The sequence below is a fragment of the Elgaria multicarinata genome, chromosome 21, assembly GCF_023053635.1.
Source record: "Elgaria multicarinata webbii isolate HBS135686 ecotype San Diego chromosome 21, rElgMul1.1.pri, whole genome shotgun sequence".
Lineage (NCBI taxonomy): Eukaryota > Metazoa > Chordata > Lepidosauria > Squamata > Anguidae > Elgaria > Elgaria multicarinata.
In genome coordinates, this window is record NC_086191.1 from 15,743,351 (window position 1) to 15,770,194 (window position 26,844).

The window sequence follows — 26,844 nt, forward strand, 5'->3', positions numbered from 1 at the left end:
CAGAATTATGCTTCTGGCACTCAAAGCAACTCTCCCAATGACGTGGAGCAGCGTGCAGATCTACACTACTGCTTTAAAGTGCTTTATAACAGTTTTGACAACTGGGGCCTTAGCTAGACCTAAGGTTTATCCCGGGGTCGTCCCTGCCTGCTCCCGGGATATCCTGTGTGTCATTTACATGAACAGGGATGACTCCGGGATGATCCCAGGATAAACCTTAGGTCTAGCGAAGGCCTGGGCCCCAACAGTTGTCAAAACTGTTATAAAGCGCTTTAAAGCGCTTTAAAGCAGTAGTGTAGATCCTATCAGCATTTTTCAAACTCTCAACATTCAGGCATCTACTATGGTGGCCAAGACTTGATACAGGGCTTGAAATAAAACTGTATCGTTGCAGAAAAAATAAGTGTTGGGTGAAAAGCGGCCTCCCTCCATGGATGTTAGCAGGGACCCAGTGCAGGACATGGAATAATGGGCTCAAGTTAAAGGAAGCCAGATTCCAGCTGGACATCAGGAAAAACTTCCTGACTCAAAGAGCAGTACGACAATGAAACCAGTGACCTAGGGAGGTTGTGGGCTCTCCCACAGTAGAGGTGTTCAAGAGGCAGCTGGACAGCCATCTGTCAGGGATGCTTTAGGGTGGATTCCTGCATTGAGCAGGGGGTTGGACTCAATGGCCTTGTAGTCCCCTTCCAACTCTGCTAGTCTATGATTCTATGATTCACAAGAGGCTGATGGTCCCAGTGAAGGAGAGTGCCACAACTCTAGCTTCAGTTTGTTTTGGGGGGGCTGGTGGATTATGGGAATTGCAGTTCCACACATCTGAAGGCACCAGGAGGCGGGAGGCAGGCTTCAAAGCTGCTGTCAGGGGAACAACACCTGACATGACCCACGCCCAGGCCTCCGGCTTTGCAACAGGGTTTATTGGAAAGAACAGAGAAAGGGCATAGACATGACAGATTATAAATGGAAGGACTACAGAAGCTGAGACCGAATGAGCTCTGGGCTTTAGCACTGTGAAAAGGAGCGGACACAAAGCACATTAAATTACCTGAACCCTGTCATCACTCAGCAATTGCTCCGATTCCTACAGGAAAGTTCCGGCAACAATAATGGCACATTAGTGAGTTTAAATAAAAATAAAAAATCCAGACCACAGAGTTAATTAATGATGCCAGAGGCAGAAATTGATGTTGGTGATGATGTGGGAAAGGGATATTTGGCAATATTCAGAATTAATATTCTGGACTGTAATAATTCATGTTACTTACTGATTATTTTATTTTATTTTTTGTGGTAGAAAATTCTGAGGATTTTTTCCCATATGAAGATTATTATGATGGTAAGAGGATCTACAGGGGGGAAATGTAACATCGGGGCATGTGGTGGGGTAAAGCTGACTGTCCTCATCTCCCCCAGAACTGTAAATGTAATAATTAATTTTTTTTTAAAAAAAATTAAAAATCTGAAGTGACGTGTCAGGCACTTGGTGTGGCAGCTTCAGTGAGGGAGAGCCCATTTAAAGAACCATTTTCCCAGGGTAGGTCCAGATGCTTGCCAACTCTCGTGCCAAGGAACCGTGGTACATCTGTCACGGAACACAAGTGCACTGCTGAAGATTTGTGGGGGAAGAGTTCTATTAGGCCACACTCAGTTCCCGTGGGATATTGGCTAGGCCCTGTTTCAGGTTCACCATCGTTCTTTGAAAACTGAGAGTCTGTCCTGAATGCTGCACCCAACTGCACACTTAGGCCGTTGCTAGACGAGGACTTAGCCCGGTGTGAGGCCCGGGCTCCCTGCTGTGCATCCAGATGACGCATGGGGGATCCCGGGGTCAGGCCGGGCTAAGTCCTCCCTTGACCCGGGATAACCGGATCCGCTTATGGCCTGGCTTTTCCGCAGCCCTGGGAAGGTCTAGCGACTTCCATGGCTTTTCCCGGCTGCTCGCTTACTTGCGAGTAGCCGGGAGAAGCCGCGCACTGGGCACAGCATTCCATAGGAGCGCTGTGCCCATCGGGCCGGGACGGGGGGTTTGTGACCAATCTTTGTTTGTGGCCAAGGGATGATGGGGACAGCAAGCCAAGCAAGGAGTATGGATCTGTTCTATGGTCGCAGTGAGAGCACGGAGTTATTGGGCGTTATGAGGCCTGGTTCACACTGACGACTTAAGTGGATTCTGACCAAGCAAGAGTCAAGTTTCCCAGAGAGAGAAGAAATAGAGCAGTACCATGGAGAGCTCCAAGTGATGCTGAGGCTGGAAGCCAGTCAAGTTTGCTTTATGTTGTTCCAACACACAGCAGATTGTGACTGAGCCTTAAGTATAGTTTTGTCTTCCATGTAGCTGATTAGTCCTGCCTCACTATTGACTGAGGCCTTTTTAAAAGAGGCTTGGCCCATTTTAGCAGTCTTGGGCTGTGACAAGATTCACAAGAGGCTGATGGTCCCAGTGAAGGAGAGTGCCACAACTCTAGCTTCAGTTTGTTTTGTGGGGGCTGGTGGATTATGGGAATTGCAGTTCCACACATCTGAAGGCACCAGGAGGCGGGAGGCAGGCTTCAAAGCTGCTGTCAGGGGAACAACACCTGACATGACCCACGCCCAGGCCTCCGGCTTTGCAACAGGGTTTATTGGAAAGAACAAAGAAAGGGCATAGACATGACAGATTATAAATGGAAGGACTACAGAAGATGAGACAGAATGAGCTCTGGGCTTTAGCACTGTGAAAAGGAGCGGACACAAAGCACATTAAATTACCTGAACCCTGTCATCACTCAGCAATTGCTCCGATTCCTACAGGAAAGTTCCAGCAACAATAATGGCACATTAGTGAGTTAAAATAATAATAAAAAAAATCCAGACCAGAGAGTTAATTAATGATGCCAGAAGCAGAAATTGATGTTGGTGATTATGTGGGAAAGGGATATTTGGCAATATTCAGAATTAATATTCTGGACTGTAATAATTCATGTTACTTACTGATAATTTTATTTTATTTTTTGTGGTAGAAAATTCTGAGGATTTTTTCCCATATGAAGATTATTATGATGGTAAGAGGATCTATAGGGGGAAAATGTAACATCTGGGCATGTGGTGGGGTAAAGCTGGCTGTTCTCGTCCCCCCCAGAACTGTAAATGTAATAATTAATTAAAAAAAAAATCTGAAGTGACGTGTCAGGCACTTGGTGTGGCAGCTTCAGTGAGGGAGAGCCCATTTAAAGAACCATTTTCCCAGGGTAGATCCAGATGCTTGCCAACTCTCGTGCCAAGGAACTGTGGTACATCTGTCATGGAACACAAGTGCACTGCTGAAGATTTGTGGGGGAAGAGTTCTATTAGGCCACACTCAGTTCCCGTGGGATATTGGCTAGGCCCTGTTTCAGGTTCACCATCGTTCTTTGAAAACTGAGAGTCTGTCCTGAATGCTGCACCCAACTGCACACTTAGGCCGTTGCTAGACGAGGACTTAGCCCGGTGTGAGGCCCGGGCTCCCTGCTGTGCATCCAGATGACGCATGGGGGATCTTGGGGTCAGGCCGGGCTAAGTCCTCCCTTGACCCGGGATAACCGGATCCGCTTATGGCCTGGCTTTTCCACAGCCCTGGGCTGAGGCCGGGGCTGTGAAAGATCTAGCGACTTCCGTGGCTTTTCCCGGCTGCTCGCTTACTTGCGAGTAGCCGGGAGAAGCCGCGCACTGGGCACAGCATTCCATAGGAGCGCTGTGCCCATCGGGCCGGGACGGGGGGGGTTTGTGACCAATCTTTGTTTGTGGCCAAGGGATGATGGAGACAGCAAGCCAAGCAAGGAGTATGGATCTGTTCTATGGTCGCAGTGAGAGCACGGAGTTATTGGGCGCTATGAGGCCTGGTTCACACTGACGACTTAAGTGGATTCTGACCAAGCAAGAGTCAAGTTTCCCAGAGAGAGAAGAAATAGAGCAGTACCATGGAGAGCTCCAAGTGATGCTGAGGCTGGAAGCCAGTCAAGTTTGCTTTATGTTGCTCCAACACACAGCAGATTGTGACTGAGCCTTAAGTATAGTTTTGTCTTCCATGTAGCTGATTAGTCCTGCCTCACTATTGACTGAGGCCTTTTTAAAAGAGGCTTGGCCCATTTTAGCAGTCTTGGGCTGTGACAACACAGAATTGGCTGTGATGTGGTGGTATTTTTTATAATTAGATTCCTTTGAGTTCTCTGTGTTCATCCAATCAGGATGTCCAGGATTTTGGGGGGGAATTCATGACAATTACATCCTTTTAGGATAATCTTTTTTTTCCACTTCTCCAGACAACTCCACATATGATTATGAAAACAGAACAGTGGATCATGAATCGTTCGTAACAGTAAAAGTAAGTCACCTCAATGAGATTCTGTACTTCCTGGCAAGTTAATCGCCACCCCCCACCCACCCCCGAAGAGGGCGGTAGAGTCATTAGAAGAGCAGCAAGCTGTGGGGCTGGGCAAACTTAGAAGCCTGAAAACAGGCAAAAGTCACATCTACCTCTTCATTTTTGCAAACACTAGCAACAGTGGTAAACCTGTTTCTGGACTGTACGACTTCATACTGGAGGTGGGTGGACATGCTTGAACGTTCCCCCATACAATGACAACAACAACAACAACCAGTTGCCCGCACACAGGGAAAAAACCCTACTGCAGCTACACCTGCCACTGTTCCTTCCGGACTATACGATTGTCATGCACACTCTGCCAATGTCATGAGCTGCCTTTAAAAAACAGTGCAGAAAGTTCAGCTCTTACAGAAGGCAGCTGCTTGGATGTTAGCAGGGACCGAGTGATCAGATGACATAACACCTATTGGTTCCCAATTCTGGGCCATGTTTAAATTGCTGGTTAAACCCTAACCAGTTTGGGAACAGATCGCCTGCTCTGCACCCATACGAACCTGCGTCGGGGCAGCGGGCAAGGATCATTTTGCAGACAAAAACATTGGCACCTTCTATTCACAGATACATCTGTCTTCGGCCATAGCTAGACCTAAGGTTTATCCCTGGATCGTCCAGGGGTCAAACCTGTTCCTCTAGGTGACACACAGGGGATCCAGTGCTCAGGCAGGGGCGAACCCTGGATGATCCCAGGATAAACCTTAGGTCTAGCTGTGGCCTTCATCTTCCATGTAGGCAACACCACCACCACCACCACCCCACACACACATGGGGAAATATTCTATCATGGGAACCCCTACCTGCAGTGAGAAATGGTACAGTCCAGACACGAGTGGACCACCTCGTCTGCTGTTTGTGAGAACGAGGCCAAAGTGTTCCACTGCAAGAAGCAGGATTAAAGCAAAGACGGGAGTCATGGCATGAACCAGGAGGAACGAAGCTTAGGATATAATAAGGTCCAGGCAAAAGCTGTGGCCCTAAAGGGAGGACTTATATAGTGGGGAGTGTTGGTCAGTCACACGCTGAGGAGAGCAGGGTGAGCGATGGATCCCTATTCAAGCGGAAACATCATGAGAATCTGGACAGCTAGGATTTTCAAGAGCTTTGCTCCTGGAAAGAATCATAGAATAGCAGAGTTGGAAGGGGCCTACAAGGCCATCGAGTCCCACCCCCTGCTCAAGGCAGGAATCCACCCTAAAGCAGCCCTGACAGAGGGTTGTCCAGCTGCCTCTTGAAGGCCTCCAGTGTGGGAGAGCCCACAACCTCCCTAGGTCACTGGTTCCATTGTCGCACTGCTCTAACAGTCAGGAAGTTTTTCCTGATGTCCAGCTGGAATCTGGCTTCCTTTAACTTGAGCCCGTTATTCCGTGTCGTACTGCTCTAACAGTCAGGAAGCTTTTCCTGATGTCCAGCTGGAATCGGGCTTCCTGTCACTTGAGCCCGTTATTCCGTGTCCTGCACTCTGGGAGGATCAAGAAGAGATCCTCGCCCTCCTCTGTGTGACAACCTTTAAAGTATTTGAAGAGTGCTCTCATGCAATAAGAGTGTATTTGCTTATGGGCCAGAGTAGCTGCTAACAGACTCCTTGAATATTACATTTGTCTTTGCCCTTATGGGGCATCCCTATTTGGAGTGACAGACATGATTCTGTGTCTCTTTGTAGACTTTTACGAACTCTGCACCCCTGTGCCACAGCCCACTCTTCATCCTTACTCTACTCCATATTTTGCACTTCCTCCAGCAAGACTTCCAGATGGGATTTTAGAAGGTACAGACAGAATTCTTTGCGTATTAATCTGTGTAACAGCACCCTAGAGACCCTGATTTCTTAATTTAGCTAAAAGCTTCAAAACTAGTAATGAAAAGGTGCATACTCTCCAAATAGGGACGGAACCCACGCACCTGGATGCAAAGAAAGTAAGTAATCAGGATGTCATCCGACATGTAAAAAAAGGTTTGCTTTTTTGCAAAGAAAGAGACTGAGAGCCTTTCTACAGTAGGCTTTTATTTTGCGCTCCTGGTTGCTCACTCATAGTAGTTGGCAAGTCTTTTGCACAATATCTTCATCCTCCAGAGCTGCTCCCCTGCTTTGCAACCATTATCACAGTTGTGTGGTGTTATTTAGAAATGGCAGAATGAGAGTCTCATGAAATTGTGCGATTTTGCTTATACCACAGTGCCATGTAGTGGAAAGGAAGGCAGAGAAAGAAAAGACCTGGAAAAAAAGGATTGTGCAAAGGAGTGTTTTAATCCCACAAAGAATCTGGAAGGAGACGCCTCAGTAAAGAAGCAGGAAAAAAGCCTCATGTAGAAATGCCCTTAGGGCCAAATTACACGATGCTTAAAAAAATGTAAGGGAGACAATTTTCTTCAGGACTGTAGTTTATGAGCAGGGAAGGTTTAACTCCTTTTTCTTCCTTCACTGTGGACCTGCTGATAACCCCCCCTGGCCCACTGCCTATTAGCTCCAAAAGTAAAGTTCCCATTGGGGGCCGGGGAAGGAGGCCAGAAAAGAGGAGAACACTGCACAATTTCAGAGCCCCCACAGAAAAGGCCCTGTTCCCAGTAGAAGACACCCACCCTTCTCTAAAGATGGAACCCAGAGTAGGATCTCAGGAGTAGGAATGAATGCCCAGAGAGCTCATATGCGATAAGACCTTGAGTCTGCTTAAAGTAACTCTTTGGATCTCAGGCTGCCTCTGAGCAGTCATGAAAGACACAAATGGTGGGTTACAAATCATTTACATTTATGCCTTGTTTCTGGGTACTTTATAATATAGCTAACTAGATGAAAAATAAGCAGCGATGTTTTTAATGGATTCTTTTCCCTTTCTGTGTGTGCTCCAGGCATGATATGAATGGCCTGCTTGCTTCAGTGGAAGGATTTTAAAAACGATTCTGAAGAGGAACATCCTTAAAGCTGTGAATCAACCCCTGATTATTGCTCCGGACTACCAGGACTGAAAGAACCATGCCATGCCTTCCATGTGCCCAATAGAGTTTGGGGCTTGCTTTTCGTGCACACCCTCTGCGCTACATGGAACATCATCTGTAAAATTTGAGGAAGCATCTAAAACAGGTTGATGTTCTATGGCGGAAAATGCATCAAAAATCCTATGAACCACACCGTAACTAATAGGCACCAAAAATCAGCTTCCCACTGGTCGGTTCCATCTGCACTGGGAAAACATGGAAGATGTGGGACAGTTTGGCTTTTTCCCTATGTCCTTGCCACCCTTGTGTGACTGCATCAGCGATGTGCCAGACTTTGCATGGATCCCCGCAACCCGTGTTCACAGCATGGGTTGTGCAGACTGGCCCAACGGTAAGGCCATTCCCGGTGGTAGTTAAATTCTGAGCAATGTTCATAAACTGGAACCCTTGAGAACTGCAGGTATCGCACAGAAGGAAATGGAAAAGCATCGTAAGAATTCATCTGGGTTTCCTCTCCTTGTTGCTCTTTAGAAGATTGATAACTAAAGCTTTGTTATCCTAAAAAAAAAAAGGACACCTATGGTGCATTTATATATATTTTTTTAAAATTAAAACATTGATCAGTTAATTAGTTAAAAGGAATTAATCAACAAAAATATTCTAATAGGCCCATTACAATTTTAAAATAAGTCTATGGCTGTATTCCTATCCACACTTTCCTGGGAGCAAGTCCCTGTTGGGTCTGACTAAACATCTTTGCTTCCCAGACAGTCATAAAATCCTATTCTAACATTACTGTAAATGTTTTGATCTAATTCGATATTTGTGGCGCTACGGTGCCACCTCCTGGCGTTTAATTGTAGAACTAAAATACCATCAGCTATAAAATCCGATCAAAAACTTCTAAAAATATTTCAATCGTTTCTGGAATATGCCTTCAGCCATGCAAAGACGTCACAGCTGGGATTGGGGATGAGTGAGGACAGAATTGTGTGGGCCAAGCAGCCGGGCCAGGCAAGTGTGCAGGTCACATCCTCCGTGCTGAAATAAGATTCAGTTGTCAGTCTGGTGAGCTTCTGTGCGTAGAATGGGGAGGCACCTTCTTACCCCTTCCCACCCATCATCAACATGTCTTCAGCTGGCCCCAAGAGTGATGCATGGTGGATTCCATGCTGAGCATGAACCGGCAAACGCGTGTGTTCAAATCCATGCTGTAGTCATTAATCTCACTCTGGTGCAAATCATGATACTCTCTCAGCTAAACCTACCTCACAGGATTGTTGTAAGGATAAAATGGGACTACTGTAAGAATACTGCCATGATCTCCTTGGATAATGTGCAGGATACTAATGTGATAAATAACTTGGTTCAAAAATTGCACCCACTTCATGGCTGCACGCACACTAGGAAGAAACGTAAAGCAATTTGCCAATTTTAAGATCCTTAGAGCAGAACAAGGAATATTTTGAAGAGCGAGCTGGTGGCCCAGTCCTGTCTCTAGGACACAGACATTTGCTTATGCAGTTAAACAACGGGTTTGAGACAGATTTGTGCTTCCCTGTGTGACATGCTTTGTCAAGCACCAGAATAATCAGGGACATTGATCCCAGGGACAGTGGGAGCTGGTGCTGCTGCTGGGATTTACAGGCCTAAAATATATGTGAGCAAATGTCTAATGTTCTCTCTCCCTCATGTTTATGATTCTGCAGTGAAAAGGGACAGAAAAAACAATGTTTTGTAAGTGAATTGGTCTATTTACAAAACGTCTGTAACCATGTTAGAATAAACAAGTCAAAACACTGACAAGATTATACCATTATTAGGGACAACCAAAAAGTTACAAAACAGTCCACGAGCTCTGTAGGGCTCTTCTTCAGACTGAATACTATATTAAAACTAAAAAACCAGCAATGTTTTATTAGATCTATAATGCCATATTAATTGTGAGAAGACGATGATGGAGGAGTACACTTTTGATCTGCCCAGTCAAAAAACTGAAGGACTCTTAAAGAAAAATTGTCAGGCCACAATGGCGTATTTATTTATGTCTAACATTTTAAACACGTCATTTAGAAATATTTATTTATTTATTGCATTTCTATACTGCCCAATAGCCGAAGCTCTCTGGGCGGTTCCCAGAAATCAAAACCGTAAAGTATAAAGCTTAAATTACAATATAAAAGTACAATATAAAAATACGACCAGAAGAAAACTGAGCAGCAATACAAAGAATTAAAATGCAGATTTTAAACAGGAAAGTTAAAAGACTAAGAGGAGAAAATGTTAAAATCCTGGGGAAATAAAAAGGTCTTCACCTGGCATCGAAAAGAGTATAACATACGTGCCAGGCGAACAACTCTAGGGAGCACATTCCAAAGCCAGCGTGCCACAGCAGAGAAGGCCCTCCTCCTGGTAGCCACATAGTCAAGGAATCTTACAAACCAGAGAGGCATGGCATGACAATCAAACGAATATCAAATAATCAAAGTAACACAGAAGTAAAATGAAGTGGCCTTCATTTCAAAGCAGTACCAGGAAAATGAGCATTGGAAGAAAAGTCTTCTCCACTTTCAAAAAGTGAGCTACCGACTTCAGATCAAGTCCTATGAATTTTCATCAACTTGTCACCAAAAACTGGGATATCTCAGGTCACATCCTCTTGTTTATCAATGAGAGGACTGTACCCAGTGGTAGAGCAAATGGTTTGCATGCAGAAAGTCCCAGTTTCAGTGCCCACAATCTCCTGTTAGAGCTGAGAAATGGTCAGAAATTCCAGAGAGCTGCTGTCGGTCAGTGCAGGGTACAGAATTCTGAGCAAGATGGATCAACAGCTAACCGGTCAGCTAACCAAAAGTAATGATGCCATTGTCTGTCCCATGGTGTGGGCTTATGCACCCAGGGCTAATTAGCATCCCTTGTTCTACTTTCCTCCATCTATAATGTACACCTTCCCAGAAGGCCCAATTTACCCGGGATTTCTGCAGCAGGGGAAAATACGTCTGCACGTCACACACTGCATGCCCAGGCGAGAGAGCAAGGCTATGCAGAAGGGTCCTGGCTTTGTCCAGAATGTCTCCCATTCAGTTTGATAGGCCAGAGTATTGCTTTTCTTGAGGAACTGGGACTCAGTGATGGGTGGGGCAGTGGGTATGAAGTTAAATAGCTTCCATTGCCCATCGACACATTTTCCAGCAAGTTAAAAATAATAGTGACTGAAGGCTGTTAGCAAGGTCTTGTTTTCAAGATATTAGATTCCGCACTCCCCACCCCCATGACTGGCCTTCTGTTTCTGTCACTTAAGATTATGGGCTAATCCAACCAGCTGTGAGAATAACTAAGGGCACATAGTCAATATCACTTAACCTGGATTAGTTCATACATTTTAACTACCCTTTCCTGAAGTTGTTAAAGATGGATAGAATATCTTCTGGGCTAGTTGTATTTAAAAACAAACAAACAAACAAAGAAACAGAAACTAGAAGTCCGTTTTTATAAAGTTGTAAAAAGGAGCAAATTCATTCCGTTTTCTTTTGGATCCCGAAGCGGTTGCAAGCTTGAATGTCCATGCAGCTTAGCACCAACATATTTTTTGGTGACTTTCACATCACAACCTTTAACTCCAGATTGGTTAAACCTTTAAATCTTTAAATCCAGAATAACAGTCGCCTCCCAATTCAACATCGCTACCTTATATTAGAATCCATGCACCATCCATAAGTGAAAAGCCCCGTGGTTTCTGATTTAGCAGCCCGATTTCAAAAGATATCCAATCATTCTTTATTGCTTAGTTAATGAATATTACAAAAAATAAATAAATTAACAACGTGCAAAAAACAAAGCCTGAGATATCACAAAGCAAACACAATATGTATATTAAAAGCATCCTATTTTTTTTAAAAAAGGAAAAAATATAGGTATAAAATAAACTAACATCATCTGTCTTAATGCTCTTTAGCACCTCCACAGTAATCAAGCAGGTTTGTTTTCCAATAATCTGTCTGACGAAGTTCAAATGTTCATATTTTATTGTAGTTGGGCACTGGCACAAAAATCCATTCCCCCCCCCCCCCATATTAGCAGCCTGCCACCAAAGGAAAATTACTCTACTCGTTGTTGTTGGTGTCATGTTTAAGATGGGGGACTGGGCTACAGGTATCTGGCAGGCTCCTGGGTGTAGCGATAACAGTCAAGAGAAAGAAGACGTAGAGCAAGATCAGATGCTGATGCAGCAAGGAGGAAAGGGATGTGGTACCTGAGCTGCGGAATAACAGGTGCAACGATCTGTAGGAAGAACTGCAGCACCTGGAACAGGTCCAAGTAGCTGCGACGACTGTATGGCCATCCTGCATTGGCCAGTTACATATGGTGCTTCGTTCACATGTCTAAAACGTAATTCTACAAGCCCAACTCTGGAAGACGGAATGTTTCACTGTCCCATTGGTGGACCTCTACTGTGGCCTGAACTCAGGGAAATACCAAAACGTACATCATTTCTGCAATGTGTTCATAAAGAATACCCATCTCAAAGAGGTTGGTTGTCTGGTATGGACACCTGAACAGTTTGAAGCCTTTGCATCATTTTATGGGAGAGCGGGAACTTGATTGGAAAGATGCAGAAAATTCATTTATCTCATCTGTCTATATTTGAAAACACATGGCGATGATAGTGAATTAAAAATGGAATCTGTCAAACATTACAAGGTCAGGAATGCGAAAAGCTGTTCATCACATCCATCAAACGTAGAGCATTAAAGAATTACTAGAAGGAGGAGGAGGAGGAGGAAGAAACTGTGTACAGATGATAACTTGATACATATAACATCACCTGGAAGTGGTATTTGTAGAGCCATCATCATAATTATCCATGCTATAGTCTCTGATTACATTATTTTTTCATAGTTTTCAGTGTTTAAAGTATCCAGGAAATGCCAAAACTACCCTGCTCCAGATATGTGACCAGCAGTATGCAATACGTATGTCCAGGTGGGTTGAGTTCCTCCTACAGCCATTTTGAAAATGGGTAAACCTCCCCCCACATCCATTATTAAATGAATTAAACACAAACACACACACACCCAAATTATTATTGGTAGTAATAGTATATTGGAAGATTAATACTTATTCTATTATTATTATTATTATTATTTCCATTTCTATACCGCCCTATAGCTGAAGCTCTATATATTCACATGAGTGCTCATGTAACAGTTAACAAGAAATATCTCCCTCTCAGCAATCCAATCATCTTTTGCAATTTCCCTTAGGAGTGAAATTGTCAAGCTTAAAAACTGATCTGGTATAGTCAATTTCACCTCCTCATTCACTGGTATGGGGTTATTTGTTATTTCTGAAATGAGTACCCACCCTTCAATGGTCAATCAGCATTCCCAGGGAAGTTTACAAAAGAGTAAAACAATAATACAAATATTATGCACAACTTAAGGGAACAATCCTATGGCCTCCAGACAGTGTTTGGGGGAGGTATAGGATAATTCAGATTCCTGAATCCAAGGTCAGAGATAACGCTTTGGTCTGGGATCCAGGCATCCATGCTCCCCGTCCCCTTCCAACCAGCACAGAGAGAAGAACCCTGCCGCCTGCCTCTCCGAGGTCTCAAATGCAACCTCAGGCAGGGGGTAAAGGGGGGTGTTTCTGTGGACAGGGAGGGGAAGAGACTGGAGAGGCTGACTTACACAGCAGGAACTGAGAACCTGACTCTGTTGGAGGGCCCTGCACTTTCCCATCAACAGCTGGGTACCAGTTCTCAGCAGTGGTGCCTATGCTTCCATATGCTCTCCCCTCTAAAGCCCCTCTGGACCCATCTCTTTATAGATTTCATCAGCTTGTGAAAGCCCTGCTTTTCTAACAAGCCTTTGGGAGAGGCTGGTGACTGGTTGAGAGATCATTCTAACTGCTGGTTTCTGCAACACAAGCCCTATATAAATCTAAAGGATCTTCTTGAAGCTGCTTTTGGCTGGGGAAAAGTGAGGTATGAATGTTTAAGACAGCAAGTAAATAAATGAACAGGTACAACACTGCAGCTGTGGTTTTGGGGTATGTGTTTCATACATCCGTAGAGTGCCTGTGGGTGTTTTCATGCCTGCTGTGGGGCTGCCATTTTATGGTACCTCATCTTTTCAGAATTGTTAGCTTCCTTGGGGACAGGGCTTTCCATGCCCCAAAGGCTAAATAAACATTGCTTTAAGTAATATTTTTTAATACATGTTTATTGTTCGATGGGACCCTTCCGCAACAACTGTGCCTGCCCCAGAAAAGGCAGGCTGGCTTGAGAAGTCCCAGGCTAAGCCAATCTCTGAACCAGACCCAACTCCCACCCGGGCTTTTCCTAACGTCTTGCCCGATGAAGCTACAGCATCTGGAAGCCGCGAACGCTTTCAGGTTTCTCGGGACCTTTTGCTTGGCCTAACGGAGGTATCGCGCCGACGTGCAGCACCTAAATCCGCATCCCTACCTCCCCGCCGGAGCTTGATGCGCACGGGGGCCGGGGGGAGAAACGGAGGGCTTCCCCGCAGCCCAGCGCGCGAAGTTTGTTTGCGGGGCCGGAGGAGCGGCCGCGTTCGGACGGCGCTTCCCCCTCTCAGCAGCCTCCGTCCAAGTGAAGGGCTTTCGGGGCGGAGGGAGGGCGAGGATCAGGAGCCATTTCCACGGGCGCAGAGCAGGGGCGGAGGGCGGCCGCGGCTCGCGCTGCTCGTTTGGCCACCGCGGCCGAGGCCCAGGAGGCGAGCCGGGGCGCGCCTGGCCTGCCTGCCTGCCTGCCTGCCTGCTCGCCCGCTCGCTCGCTCCACCTCCTGCTGCTGCTGCCCGGCCGCGCGTGGCTTCGAGCGCGCCGAAGGCGCACACAAAAGGAGGCGCCGCGGCGCGTCGGAGCCCGGGGGGCGAGCCCAAGGGGAGCGCCCGGGCGGATGGGCGGCGAGCCCAGCCAGCCAGCCGTCGCCGCTCGCGCCTTGGGCGGGGGGCGCTGGGTCCCGAGCCAATCGGGCCCGGCGAGCGGGGGCGCCCGGGCGGCTCCCTGCCTGTCCGCCTGCCTGCCTGCCTGCGTGCGTGCCTGGGCCCGGCCGGCCGCGCGAGAGGCTCGCCGGAGGAGGCGGCGTCGGAGGCGGGGCGTCGGCCAGGGGGCCCCATGCGCCGCGTTATGGAGGCTCAGTGTGCGAGCGGCCATTGAAGGGAGCGGAGCTGCGTGTTTCGCAAGAGGAGGGGGAGGGATCCGGCGGGCGCAGCAGGAGCACGAGCAGCCGCGCGCCCGGAGTTGCCCTCTGGCCCTCGCCCGCCCGCCTGCCCGCGCGCCCCCTTCTGTCTCCGGAGAGGGGTCCCCCCCTCGAGCGCGCGCGCGCCGCTCCCCGCCACCCACCCCGCTCGGGGCGCCTTCCTCGGGGGAGTTTTGCGCCCCTCCCTCGCTCCCTCGCCACTTTGGAGAGAGGCTTTCCGAGCAGGGCGGCACAGGGGGGCGATGGAGATGAAGAAGCGCATCACCCTGGAGTTGAGGAACCGAGCGCCCGAGAAGGTGAGGACAAAGTCGTGGCCTTTTTTTAAGAGAGCGAGCGAGCGAGCGAGAGGCAGGCGTCCTCCTTTGATCGATCCCCTGCCCTGGACGCGCGCGCTGGGAACGGATCCCTCCTCCGCGTTCCGCCTCGCGGGGCCAAATCCCGCTCCTCGGGTGCGCCGAAAGTGCGCCTTGATGGGCGCGTTTGGAGAGGGCGCTTTGCGTCCGAGCGCTTGGCGGCGCGGCGGCGGGCCTCGCCTTCCAAGGCCCGTTTCACGTTGCAAGAGGGGGAGATCGGGAATGCGCTCTTTTTTTATTATTATTAAGTGTTGCCATTATTTAATGGAGAGGGTTCGCGAATCTGATCCTGTGCAAGGTGTGCGTTTTATGTTTAAATCTCCGTACGCCTTGTTGCTGCCGCGGCGGCGGCTGGCTTTGGCGAGGTCCCTCCTTCGCCCCTTGCCCGAGTGTTCCCGGCGCTGTATAAATCAGGTCTCCCTTCGCACGGTTTCTTCTGCCTTCTCTGCCCTAAACGGGGGTTTGTTACGAGCTTAGTGAAATTTGCCAACCGTGATTGAAGAGGCGAGGAGGTTAACTCTTCCGCTCCCAGCGCCGCCTTCTGCAACTCGGTACATGATGGGAGAGAAACTGGGTCACTCCGCGGTTCAGTGCAATCTCTCCCCGCCCCAAACCCAGTAAATAAATGTTCGTCAATCTAGAAAGGGTGATTTCCCCCTCCCCACCCCTCGTGGCGTAGAAAAGAAACGATTTCCAAATTAAAACTTTTCTCTCCTCCCCGCCCCCCGCCTTTCCTTTTTAGTTAAACTGCTCTTTCGTCAAATCTAGGTCACGCGTCCCTGCTCGCCAACAGTGGGGAAGATTGTATTTTCTTGCTTTAAAAAAAAATATGGGAGGGCTTTTGTTACCTAATACAAAAAGTAATTTTTTTAAAAAAAAAAATCCGTCCGTCCAGATCTGCTTTTCGTAACGTACGGAACCCTTAACTTTTACGCTTTTTATTTTGCTGTAACGAATGTACTTGGCTTTATTTTTAACTTCCCTTGCGCAGATGCTGGTAAACAGGCTGTGCCTAATGCCGAGTCCATCTTAGTCCTATCTACGCAGATGGTTTTGACTTTCTACGGCCTCGTAAAGGGGAAAGGAGGATTATTTTTTAAAACACACACACACACACACATATATATATAAATATGCACACCCTTTACAAGAAGCATTTCAGCTTTAGACAGTCTTTATTCATTTCTTTCATCTTGCCCCGCCCTGCCTGGAGAACTCCAGCTCTACCCAGAGAGCACATGGATGGGGCCAGGCGCCCCCCTCCTCTTCCTCCTCCCGTTCCTTGAAATCTCACTCCCAACAGGAAAAGAAGATAAGGCGATTGTCTTGCTGCTGAGCTCCTCCAGGCCCGCCCGGCGCTTAGCATGAGTTCGTGTAGAACTCGGGAGACGGGCTTGCCAGCACCCGCCATAGAGACAGGAGCAGGTAACTTCCTCCCTGGACTGGCTCCACCGGGGAAGTGCTGGTGTCAAGAGTATTACAGGAAATGCAGTCCGCCGCTCTTCCAAGTTACCTCCCTCTGGCGGGAGTGGGTGCCCCACGGAATATGGTTGTAGTGGCTGGCTAAAGCCATAAATCAACCGAGACAGGTGCAGATTTTCCTTGGCATTTCTTCTTCTTCTTCTTTCTGGTTCATACTGTTGGAGAATTACTCCAGTGCATTACAGAGTCCAAATGGCTTACTACGTCATCTCTGATGTCTGAACCTCCCACCCATCAACTCCGCCATCTGATGGATATCAGGAGGGTCGTGTTTTGGGTTTTTTTTTAAAGATACTTAGGAGGGAAGCCTCCTCTACGGAGTTTGGGTGAGCCTTTTGGATCCCCCCACCCAAAGGTTCATTGTCTTACCACGGAACGTTACGCTGAAGTGTAATGCAACTTCTCTGTGAAAAATGTGTAGGATTTCGTGACAAAGGGTACCGGCTGCTTTCTGCTCCGGGAGCAGGGAGGGGTGGGTGGCTGGCTGGCTCAGCTGAACTCCGATAGTAATTCCTCTGTGCCCTGCCATCTGCACGAAGCGCAGGGCGATCATCTTGCAGCCTTTTCACTTCCCTGCTGTTGAACTCACGACTCACATAGCTCCAGCAGATGTTCCTGCATTTAGGTCAGTAAGAACACAGGCCCAGCATCTCTCTCTCTCTCTCTCTCTCTCTCTCTCTCTCTCTCTCTCTCTCTCTCTCTTCCTTTTGCAGTGGAGGCTGAGAGCAGAAAACTGCTCCTGAGAGTTTCAACCAACAAGATAGCAACCATTGTGGTTCAAGTAATGCAAAGCAGTCAAAATGTAACTCCCCACCCCAGATATACTTTTGAGAGTAAACACACAAGGCATAAATCTTATTTTGTACTCGCCTAAATTGTGCATGCCTGTGGAGTTGGCGGAGAGGAAACTCTGCTGCTTTTCAATACCTAGCAAAAATAGACACAACGTTGCTATTTAAAAGCTTTGGCATGTTGTGGAGGAACGCTTTGTTTAAAAACAGAGCGCTGTGATTAAAAACTAAGAATAAAGTTCTGTATCTTCTTTATGCTAAAGCTTGCGTACTTGAAGTGTCACCGAAGGAAAGACCCTACTCTTGAGCAGGTAGAATTAAGTTGTGAGTGTAGTATAACTCTTCTCTTGTGGGAAATCTTAAAGTTTAAGAAGGCATGTGTATTATTTTTATTTATTTATTTATTTATTTATTAACATTTATATTGCACCTTATCTGCTAAAACGTTAACATAATAAAACCTTAAAACAAACAAAAACACATTATAAAGCAGCTAAAACATTAAAATCACAAATTTTAAAAGGGTAAATTGAAAAGATGTGTATTATTAATTATTATTATTAATAATATGGAAAGTGTTTTATGAGGTCAATGCCCATGTTAAAGTTTCCTGGTCTCTGTGTGTTTCTCAGTTCTATACAAGTACAGAAAAGGCATGGGATGTGGGGAGGGGGGGGGCGGCAGAAATCAGATTCTTCAGCCTTTAGCTTTCCTGTTTGTTTTTAATGTTTCTAGCTCTTATTGCCAAATGAGACTTCCACTAGTCAGTGCTTCAGGGCTTTCATAACTCTATGCACATTTTCTTAGCTGCAAGAAGCAGAGTTGCATTATGCAAAATAAAACAATACAGACTCATTTATAAAGGTCACAAAGTTCTCTTTGCCACGAGTTGGGGTTCCCTGGCTGCAGAATGTTGCATATTTCATTGAATATAGCGCACAGAAGGCCTACTTATCTGTCTCCCCATTTTCCTTCCCAAAACTCTCACACACATACATGCACAAGAGGCACAGATAAAACTTCATTAGCTATTCCTGCTTAGTTTACAAGACATTTCAGGGAATAGGACAGCTGAATTAAAGGAAATAGAACACAGTTCTATCCAGGTAAGCCAGACGACAGCCAGGACCTTAAAGCTGGCCAAGTCGTCATGGACAAACAGGATGGTTGGATGCCATTTACTGAGAAGATACTGGCTGCGTTCACACATATTGCAAAACTATATTTTAGTACTTATGTATGTGAACAGGAAAGAGCCTACACATGCACTGTGCTTGTGCACATACACACACACACACACACACATCGTCTTCTTCCTCTCACATGGGCAGGAGGAGGAATAAACCAGCATTCAGTTTCACTTTGCTTGATTCCTAGCTTGCTGTTATGTGCAACTCAGGAATTGTGTCTTAAACTCTGGTTTGCCCAAGAAACCCGGTAAACAATCCAGTTGGCTTGGTTAGCAATTGAGTTTGAGAGTCAAAATGTACAGGCTAGCTGTAGACTCAAGGCTTTTTTCCCCCTAGCTCAAAGGTGTTGTTCTTGCAGGTGGCTGAACTGGTCCTTGACAACTGTCGGTCTAGCAATGGTGAAATTGAAGGTCTGAATGACACGTTTAAAGAACTAGAGTTTCTCAGCATGGCCAACATAGAGTTGACGTCCTTGGCCAAACTCCCCACTTTGACTAAGCTTCGAAAGGTGAGTGTCAAGCTACAACTGAGTGGCTGTTTGAACAGTGGGTTGCTAGTGCCTTGACTTGATTTCCATAAATCCTGAAGCATATGTAGCCCGTTCCCGTGAAAAACAATCGAATGATACCGCTTGCATTTGAGGAAATGTTGGTCCTATTGCAAGTGTTTTAGAATGGGGGAAAAGCTGCACAAAAGTTGTGAAACCACCAAACCATTGGTGGTCAGGGAAGGGGTGGCACCAGGGGGCGTGGCTGTCTGGGAAATCTTTGTAAGCTAAATTGGGAACCCAGGAGGGCTAGATCTGGCTTCTGAGACTGAGGCTCTGTAGCCCTCCAGTAGCAGGTCTTTATCAGTAACCTGCAAACAGGAAATAACAACAAGGAAACTGTTATAAAATCATAAACACAGAAATTCGTTGTAACATCTGTAATAGCTGAAAAATATACAAACTAGGTGTTATTCTTCTGATTTTACTAAACTATGGACTTGGGAAAGTATCAGAAGTCTGCCTGCCTGACTATATGACAATTTTGCACTGTAGCTGGAACTAAGCGACAACCTAATTTCTGGAGGCCTGGAAGTCCTGGCAGAGAGATGTCCAAATCTCACATACCTAAATCTGAGTGGTAACAAAATCAAAGACCTCAGCACCGTGGAAGCCCTTGTAAGTATAAAGGTGGATTTGCAGTGCTGTCCCTATGCATACTTACTCAGAAATCAGTCCTGCTGTGTTCCTTTGCGCTTATTATTATTATTATTATTATTATTATTATTTATATAGCACCATCGATGTACATGGTGCTGTACAGATAACACAGTAAATAGCAAGACCCTGCCGCATAGGCTTACAATCTAATAAAGTTGTAGTAAACAATAAGAAGGGAAGGAGAATGCAAACAGGCACAGGGAAGTGTAAACAGGCACCGGGAAGGGTGAAGCTAACAGTATAGAGTCAGAACAAACTCAAAGTTTAAAAGCTATAGGGAAAAGAAAAGTTTTTAGCTGTGTTTTAAAAGCTGTGATTGAGTTGGTAGTTCTCAGGTGTTCTGGAAGAGCATTCCAGGCATGAGGGGCAGCAGAGGAAAATGGACGAAGCCGAGCAAGGGAAGTAGAGACCCTTGGGCAGGCAAGAAGCATGGCATCAGAGGAGCGAAGAGCACGAGCGGGGCAATAGTGTGAGATGAGAGAGGAGAGATAGGCAGGAGCTAGACCGTGAAAAGCATGTGAGTGTGCGTAGGATTGCAGTCTTCATTTTAGCATCGTTAGGGGAAGTAGGCAGCATAATTGTGCAGTAGGTTGTAAGAGGGTAAATATTGACCAAGTACAAGATATAAATCTAGAAACCTGAGTTTAAGGAAGTCAGTATCATTTATCATTATTAGCCTGGATGATTTTAGTGCTTCATTTTCTAGACAGAAGTTTGGAAGACCATGATGAGAGAGATAGTTGTTGCTAGTTTGCATATTTGTCCAGGATTTGCTAGAAATGGATACATCTAGTTTGCCTCTGCTGTGGAGACAAATATTTTATTACTGTATTGTCTACCATATTATGGAAGGTGCCGTCCACATCTCTCAATCTTTACCTGGTCATTCAGCCAGTTAATTGACTAATTGCTCTGTTGCTAAGCCCCATTGTATCCAGTGGGGCTTGTTTTCAGGTAATTTTTGCAGCCTTAATGTTGTTAATTAACAAAGTTAATACAACATTAGACTACCAGTGTTTATGCTGAGCAGTTTAATAATAAAACACTTAAAGGTATCTTCAGAGAGGTTTTTGCTAACTTGGAAAAATAAATAACTGGTCTCTTCTCTTCAGCAAAATCTTAAGAACTTGAAGAGTCTTGATTTATTTAACTGTGAGATCACAAACCTGGAAGATTACAGAGAAAGTGTGTTTGAGCTGCTTCAGCAAATCACGTATCTAGATGGATTCGATCAGGATGATAATGAAGCCCCCGACTCAGAAGATGAAGAGGATGAAGGTAATTCATTCATAATCTTGTTCCAGCTGGTTTTTTTTAAATATATATAAATATTAACTCCTTTCTACACTGGATATTGAGCTGGGCGTTGGAGTAACAGGCTTGAATTATGGCATACAGATCGTATGTTTGAAATGAACTATTCAGAACTACTGTATGTGATAAAAGTTTATTGTTTTACTTAAAACTTGCACTTCATGGTAAAACTTAATTTTCACATTGTAAAGATTACACTTCAGTACTTTTTGAAAGTAGCTTATTGTATATAGTTACATGAATCATTCAGTATTCTGTTTTGTTTCCAGCATTATTATTTTTACTCCTGGAAAAGACCTAACATGCAATTGGGCTTGGAACAGACCTACACGTTCAGAAAACATACGTGTTATAATCTCCTTGGGATTGTACCACTTCAAAATACCGATGGGGGAAATGCATGTTTTTGGATTCGTTCCAGTATCAAAAACTTTATGCATCCAGGAGACATTTGGGGTAAAGGCTTGGTAAATTCTCCTTCCCAGAGGTGGAGAGTTTGTGCGCATTCAAGCCTGCAATCTTCTGAATGCATTTGGAAATGGTACCATCCCAGGAAGACTGCATCTTATGTTTCTTGAACCTGTAGATTGGTCCTTAAATTCTGGAACAGGAGTGGAGTAAGCATTTATTAGCATTGCCTTCCCTTCAGATGGGGATGAAGATGAAGATGAGGAAGATGAAGACAAGGCTGGTCCCCCAGGAGAATATGAAGAGAACGATGAGGAAGATGACGATGGCTCAGACTTGGGGGACGGTGAAGGTGAAGAAGAGGAGGAGGAGGAAGTGGGCCTTTCATATTTGATGAAAGAAGAGATCCAGGTGAACTTTCTGCTCGTTTAACTCAAACACGAAATGTTTATACTCAATAGGGCCATTTGCACGACATGACAGTTCGCCATGGGTTATTTAACCTATGGTGAGACTACAGCACGTGCAGCCACCATTTTGAATATGCGAACCCCACTCAGAGGTTGTTTTGTCATGTGAACCCCATGAGCATGGGTTATGTGAAGGTTAAATAACCCTCGCATGACCCATAGTGTGTTTAACCATCACATAACCCACACTCACCGGGTTCGCACAACGTGATAACCTCTGTGCGAGGGTTGCATATGCAATGTAGTTCCTATGGACACCACAGCTCATTGTGGGTTAAATAAATCATCCACGATGAACCTCAGCATGTCATCCAAACCTGGGCAATTTGCACATAACAACCAAACATGGGTTGAGTGGGGAGCGGTCAGAAAGCAGTGCACTCACTCTTCTGCATGGCCCCAATGTTCTTAATAACTTATTGTTACTGTTTTATTCTCACAAACTAAAATTGTAGTCTGAAATAAGTGATAGCTTGTACAGTATATGACCTTTATAGTACGCTATGGAGAAAGAGAATTGGTTTTCAACATGTTGGTCTGAGGGATACACAGCTCTCTTTTATTTTGCCTGCATAGTCCAGAAAATGCTTGCACCTGAGCAGACGTATTTTTTATTTATATAAAACAATCTGTCCCACTCTTTTAGTGCCTATGGCACTATTCAGGACACTTGAGTAAGGTAGGACAGGAGTACTAGTTTTTACAAGAGATTGATTAATTGGCAGCTTTTTGAATAATGCTGAACTTCTGAAAGCATCAACTTATTTTCCCCAAGGATGAAGAAGATGACGATGATTATGTAGAGGAGAGAGAGAATGAGGAAGAGGAAGGTAAGTTTCATGTCTAGTCCATATGTGAATAAACTTGCATTTGTTTCTTTAGATATCTGAAACGTTGACTGTTTTGGATCCAAAGGTTCTCTTCCTAGAACAGAAGGAGTGTTCCATCGGGGAAGGGAACTTTTGAATCTAACCCATCAAGTTGAATTTACAGTCTGTTGATCTAAAGTGTTGTAAAGTTCTGGTTCACCTTATCTTATCAGCTGTGTAATTTTAATACAATCTATTTTCAAGTTTAATTAAAGATTCTTGTAAGAACTTGCAAGTTGATATAATCATCAAATGGGATCTTAATTAATCATTGCTATAAAATCTAGCTTGCATTCCATATTTTATCCACAAGAGCGCAGAAGTTGTGTGAGGGATCTGCTCATGGGTTAAATAACCTATGACAAGCCAAATGTGGCAGCCCACTGAGGACTCTATACACTTCCGATTCTTCCTTCCAGGAAAATAGGAAATGGCTTTTGGGTATCCACAATACAGGCCACAATACAGTAGATATTTTGCTTGGGGGTTCACGAGTTGTAGAGCTATGCCTTTGGGCAGAGTTAGAGAAACTGGTCCTCCAGAAGTTGTGGGACTAGAACTCACATGATCCCTGCCCATTGGCCATACTGAATAGGCTGATGAGAGTTGAAGGTCAGCATATTGGAAAGGGTACCAGGTTCAGAAAGGCTGATCCACACTATAAACTGAAACAGGTTCTCTGGTCAAGAAATATAAGGAATTATCCTTTGTGTGAGAATGTAATGGAGAATTCTCAGTACCCTTAAAGAACTCTAGTTCCCTAGGTTTCTTAGGGGAAACAAAGATACCTGAAATTATTCCAGTGCCAAATATATGGTAGGAAACAGTGCCTTTCTTTAATAAAATATGCACTTAAATGAAAGAAAGAGAGATAGGGAGGCCTTGCAGTACATTTTGAACTATTGATGAAGCGTACTGTGCAGAATATCTTATTTCTAGTTGACAGATTCTCATTGGCATTTGCTTTGTGTGTTATGATAAACCATATGTCAATATCCAGAAGCGATGAAAATAAAAATGTGTGTGTGGTGGCGGTAGGGACAGTAACGACATGTTGGAACCACTGGGTTTTAGTGTTCGTTTAAACAAATGTGGTCAACCTTTCTTTCCGCAGCTGAAGGTGTCCGAGGGGAAAAAAGAAAACGCACAGCTGAAGACGAAGGCGATGAGGACGATGATTAAGTTGTAGGGGATGGAAATAGGACCAGATTAATTTTTGTTGCAGGATACGCAATAGTGATATTCAGACTCGTATGTCTCCATGTATCATAGGTATCCCTACAGAAGATATTAATGTGTTAACTTTTTATAGGAAGTGTGTTTCTACTATTTTTGCCCTTTTTATCATTCCAACTAAGATGTAATAGCCCAATATTGATGATGTGCATAGAACACAGTTTTCACCCCCTTTTAATCACTGAACTAGTTGTCTTCTCCCTAGAAACACCCCCAGCCCAGGTTTTTCCCCACCTACTGGGTTTTCATGTGAGCATGCTGCTAGTTTTAGCCTCAGATAAACAAAACATTCTACAGATTTCAGACTTTTAAGACAGTACACTGAAGTCAAATGTACTACAACAGGATAACCAACTTTTTATTAGAAAGATCTATACCGGAGGTGAAATTGGAACTATTTGAAATCAAGAGCTTGGATGCCTAAACAGGCTACGTCCTGGATTTCCTGTTCTTCAGTCTGTCCCTCCCTCCTCTTCTGTCTTGCACATGCACACGCCTACATGTCTCTGTAGAGAACATTCTGCACATCTGTAAGGAACCCATAGGATCGGCTCTCTTATTGAGTCTAGCTTTTTCCAAAACACTTGAAAGACAAAAATACCCCTTGAAAAGATAACATAGAAATACCTTCCATTTATTCAAGTTTATAATTAACTTTGTGTTCTCTTTCTGACTATTATATTCCTCCAGGCCAAACAGGAACCCATATTTCTGGTGCAACTTTCAGCTTTAATTTTTAAACCCTGAAACTTTCAGTCTTTCATTAATAACTTTTTAAAAATGGGAGGGACTATATATATAATCCCCAGATGCACAAATTGGCAAGTAATTAATTTGGGTTAGGATAAAAACCAGTGGCCCAGGCACAGAGCAAAGGAAAGGAGCGAGTTGTGGAGCGGGGGAGAAACACACGAGTTGGCAGCCATTGAATTTCTCTTTCCCCTGCCCCAAAGGAGCTAGTTGGCTGAATCATGAAAAGGGCTACGGAAAATGGTGGACCAACTGGCAATTGACTGTGGGCTAACTTTAGCTTATAGGCCTCCAGTTCTTTCCCTTAAAGAATGAAAAACTATTGTAGGAAATTATTCATCAAGTTTTCTTGGTTTGACTTTTAGAAAGCTTCACAAATTTGTTTGCCGCACATATCCAACAAGACAAGTCCTTTCATGGGGGGGGGGGGGGGAATGATGATTATAAACTGATCATGGATAATACTTTTCTTTATGCAGGTTGCTTTTCAAAACCCAATAGAAAACTGGACATACCATGCTCCTTTGGTTCTCAATTATGACTACTTGTATTGTGAAATAAATATTTTTCCCAAATAATACACAGCTGTATTCAAGAGAGACTATTTTTTTATCTGTCCTGCCTAGGAGAAGCTGTCATTAATTTGGGTTAGGATAAAAGGGGTATTTTTGCATAGATAACCCCTACGATAGTTGCCTGTGAAAATAAATAATACATTACACACATCCCTCTTAGTATGTGACATCAGACTCTTAATTTAGTTTTGATGGCACTGCATTCAAGAAGATCAGCAAAACCTAGTAATTTTTTCTTCTGAATTATCATTCATAGAGTGGTATAGCATAGCTAATTTTAAAGGCGTTTAAGGAAAATTGAATACAGAAGGCAATTTAGTAGAAATTTTGGATATTTTTAAATATCTTAACTAAAAGGACTTGGCAAAGCTTTATCCCAATCATGTTATGACATTTCTGTTTGAATAATGAATTTGAAAAACGTAAAAAAGTGTACACTGTGTTGTCCTGGAGGTTCTGTGTTTAATGCAGTTGCTTTATATTAATCCTGATTTTTCAAGGTGTGTTCTTTCACATAATCTTTTGTTTCCTGAGGTTTAATTTTATTTAGTTTCAGCAAATACTAAAACCTTTCCATTACCAAGAAAAGAAAAGTATTCAAACATAGCGGTTAGCGTATAATACATCTCATACATAATGTGCTCTGTCCATCGTCCTGCATATGCTGTGATGTACACCCCGCGTCCCTTGTGCTGCGATGTTCACTCCATATCAGTAGAAGGAATAGATTTCCGCATATAAAAGAATCTCCTCTAATTTGATTCCACTGCTGAAATTAGTGGGTGAGGGAGCATCCCAGGGATGCAATAGGACCCCTGCGTCAATGAAAAAAAGCTTATACATAGTACATATTTAAATAGTTTTACAACTATACTCTAATGATCTTTTTTATAGGAAAGGTAACACAACCAGCTAAATACATTGCCACAGTTCTGAGTTGTCAGCTTGGTGTTGCAAACTAATAAAATTGTGTGTGTTTTTCTTAACATAAACAAGATTAACACAGAGCCTCTGAATAACTTTTGAATAACTTTTTTTTTTGGCTTGGTGGGTTCTTTAATGAAAATATTTAAGGGTGGGTTTTATATTTTGTAGAGATTTTGTCCTACTTGAATGCTCTTTATATGGCAGTATGTATATAGTGTGTTCATTTCCTTTTCAAATTCTAAAAACAAAAAAACCAACACAAACTTCAAGGTATTTTTCTTTGTGCAACTGTGTTTTGAAAAAGCCATGACAGTGTTAAATAAACAAATTCCTACCGCACACTTCTGATGAATTTTAGTTGTAACAGAATGTGAGTGTCCACCCTACCCCGTGTGATGTAAATTTTAAATTAAAGGTTTTCAATCTGAACATTTGATGATCTATTATTGACTGTCAGTCTGTACTTTAAGCTTTCAAAACGGTTTGAAGTCAACGATATAGACACGAGAACCCTATCACTAAATCCCAGATATGTTCTGAATGCAGAATGTACTTCAATTTTTAGGGGAACACTCTTATTTCAGGTATGGCAGACCTGACCCCTGGTTGGATCCAGAATCTGCCTTTCATGAGAAGGACTTGTTTTGCAGAAAGTCTGACTGATTTGGGGGGATCCTTCCGTCCCACAATACAGCTGAACCCATTCAGGAGGG

The 26,844-nt window shown here is 44.4% G+C and overlaps 2 protein-coding genes across 2 annotated transcripts in view; both read left to right on the forward strand.

Moving 5' to 3' along the window:
* LOC134412293 (serine/threonine-protein phosphatase 2A 56 kDa regulatory subunit beta isoform) overlaps positions 1-26,844 on the forward strand; it is a 328,596-nt gene that overhangs the window by 89,118 nt on the left and 212,634 nt on the right. The window lies entirely within an intron of this gene.
* ANP32E (acidic nuclear phosphoprotein 32 family member E) lies at positions 14,701-26,560 on the forward strand. Its single transcript, XM_063146326.1, has 7 exons — positions 14,701-14,855; positions 18,734-18,883; positions 19,418-19,540; positions 20,695-20,860; positions 21,546-21,715; positions 22,550-22,604; positions 23,758-26,560. The coding sequence occupies exons 1-7, from the start codon at positions 14,802-14,804 to the stop codon at positions 23,823-23,825; spliced, it is 786 nt and encodes a 261-aa protein (XP_063002396.1). The 5' UTR covers positions 14,701-14,801; the 3' UTR covers positions 23,826-26,560.

Excerpts from the sequence above, each read along its gene's own strand:
- ANP32E (XM_063146326.1), top strand. The coding sequence starts at position 14,802 with ATGGAGATGAAGAAGCGCATCACCCTGGAGTTGAGGAACCGAGCGCCC. Across the intron at positions 19,541-20,694 it reads TCAGCACCGTGGAAGCCCTT|CAAAATCTTAAGAACTTGAA; the intron begins GTAAGTATAAAG and ends TCTTCTCTTCAG. Across the intron at positions 21,716-22,549 it reads TGATGAAAGAAGAGATCCAG|GATGAAGAAGATGACGATGA; the intron begins GTGAACTTTCTG and ends ATTTTCCCCAAG.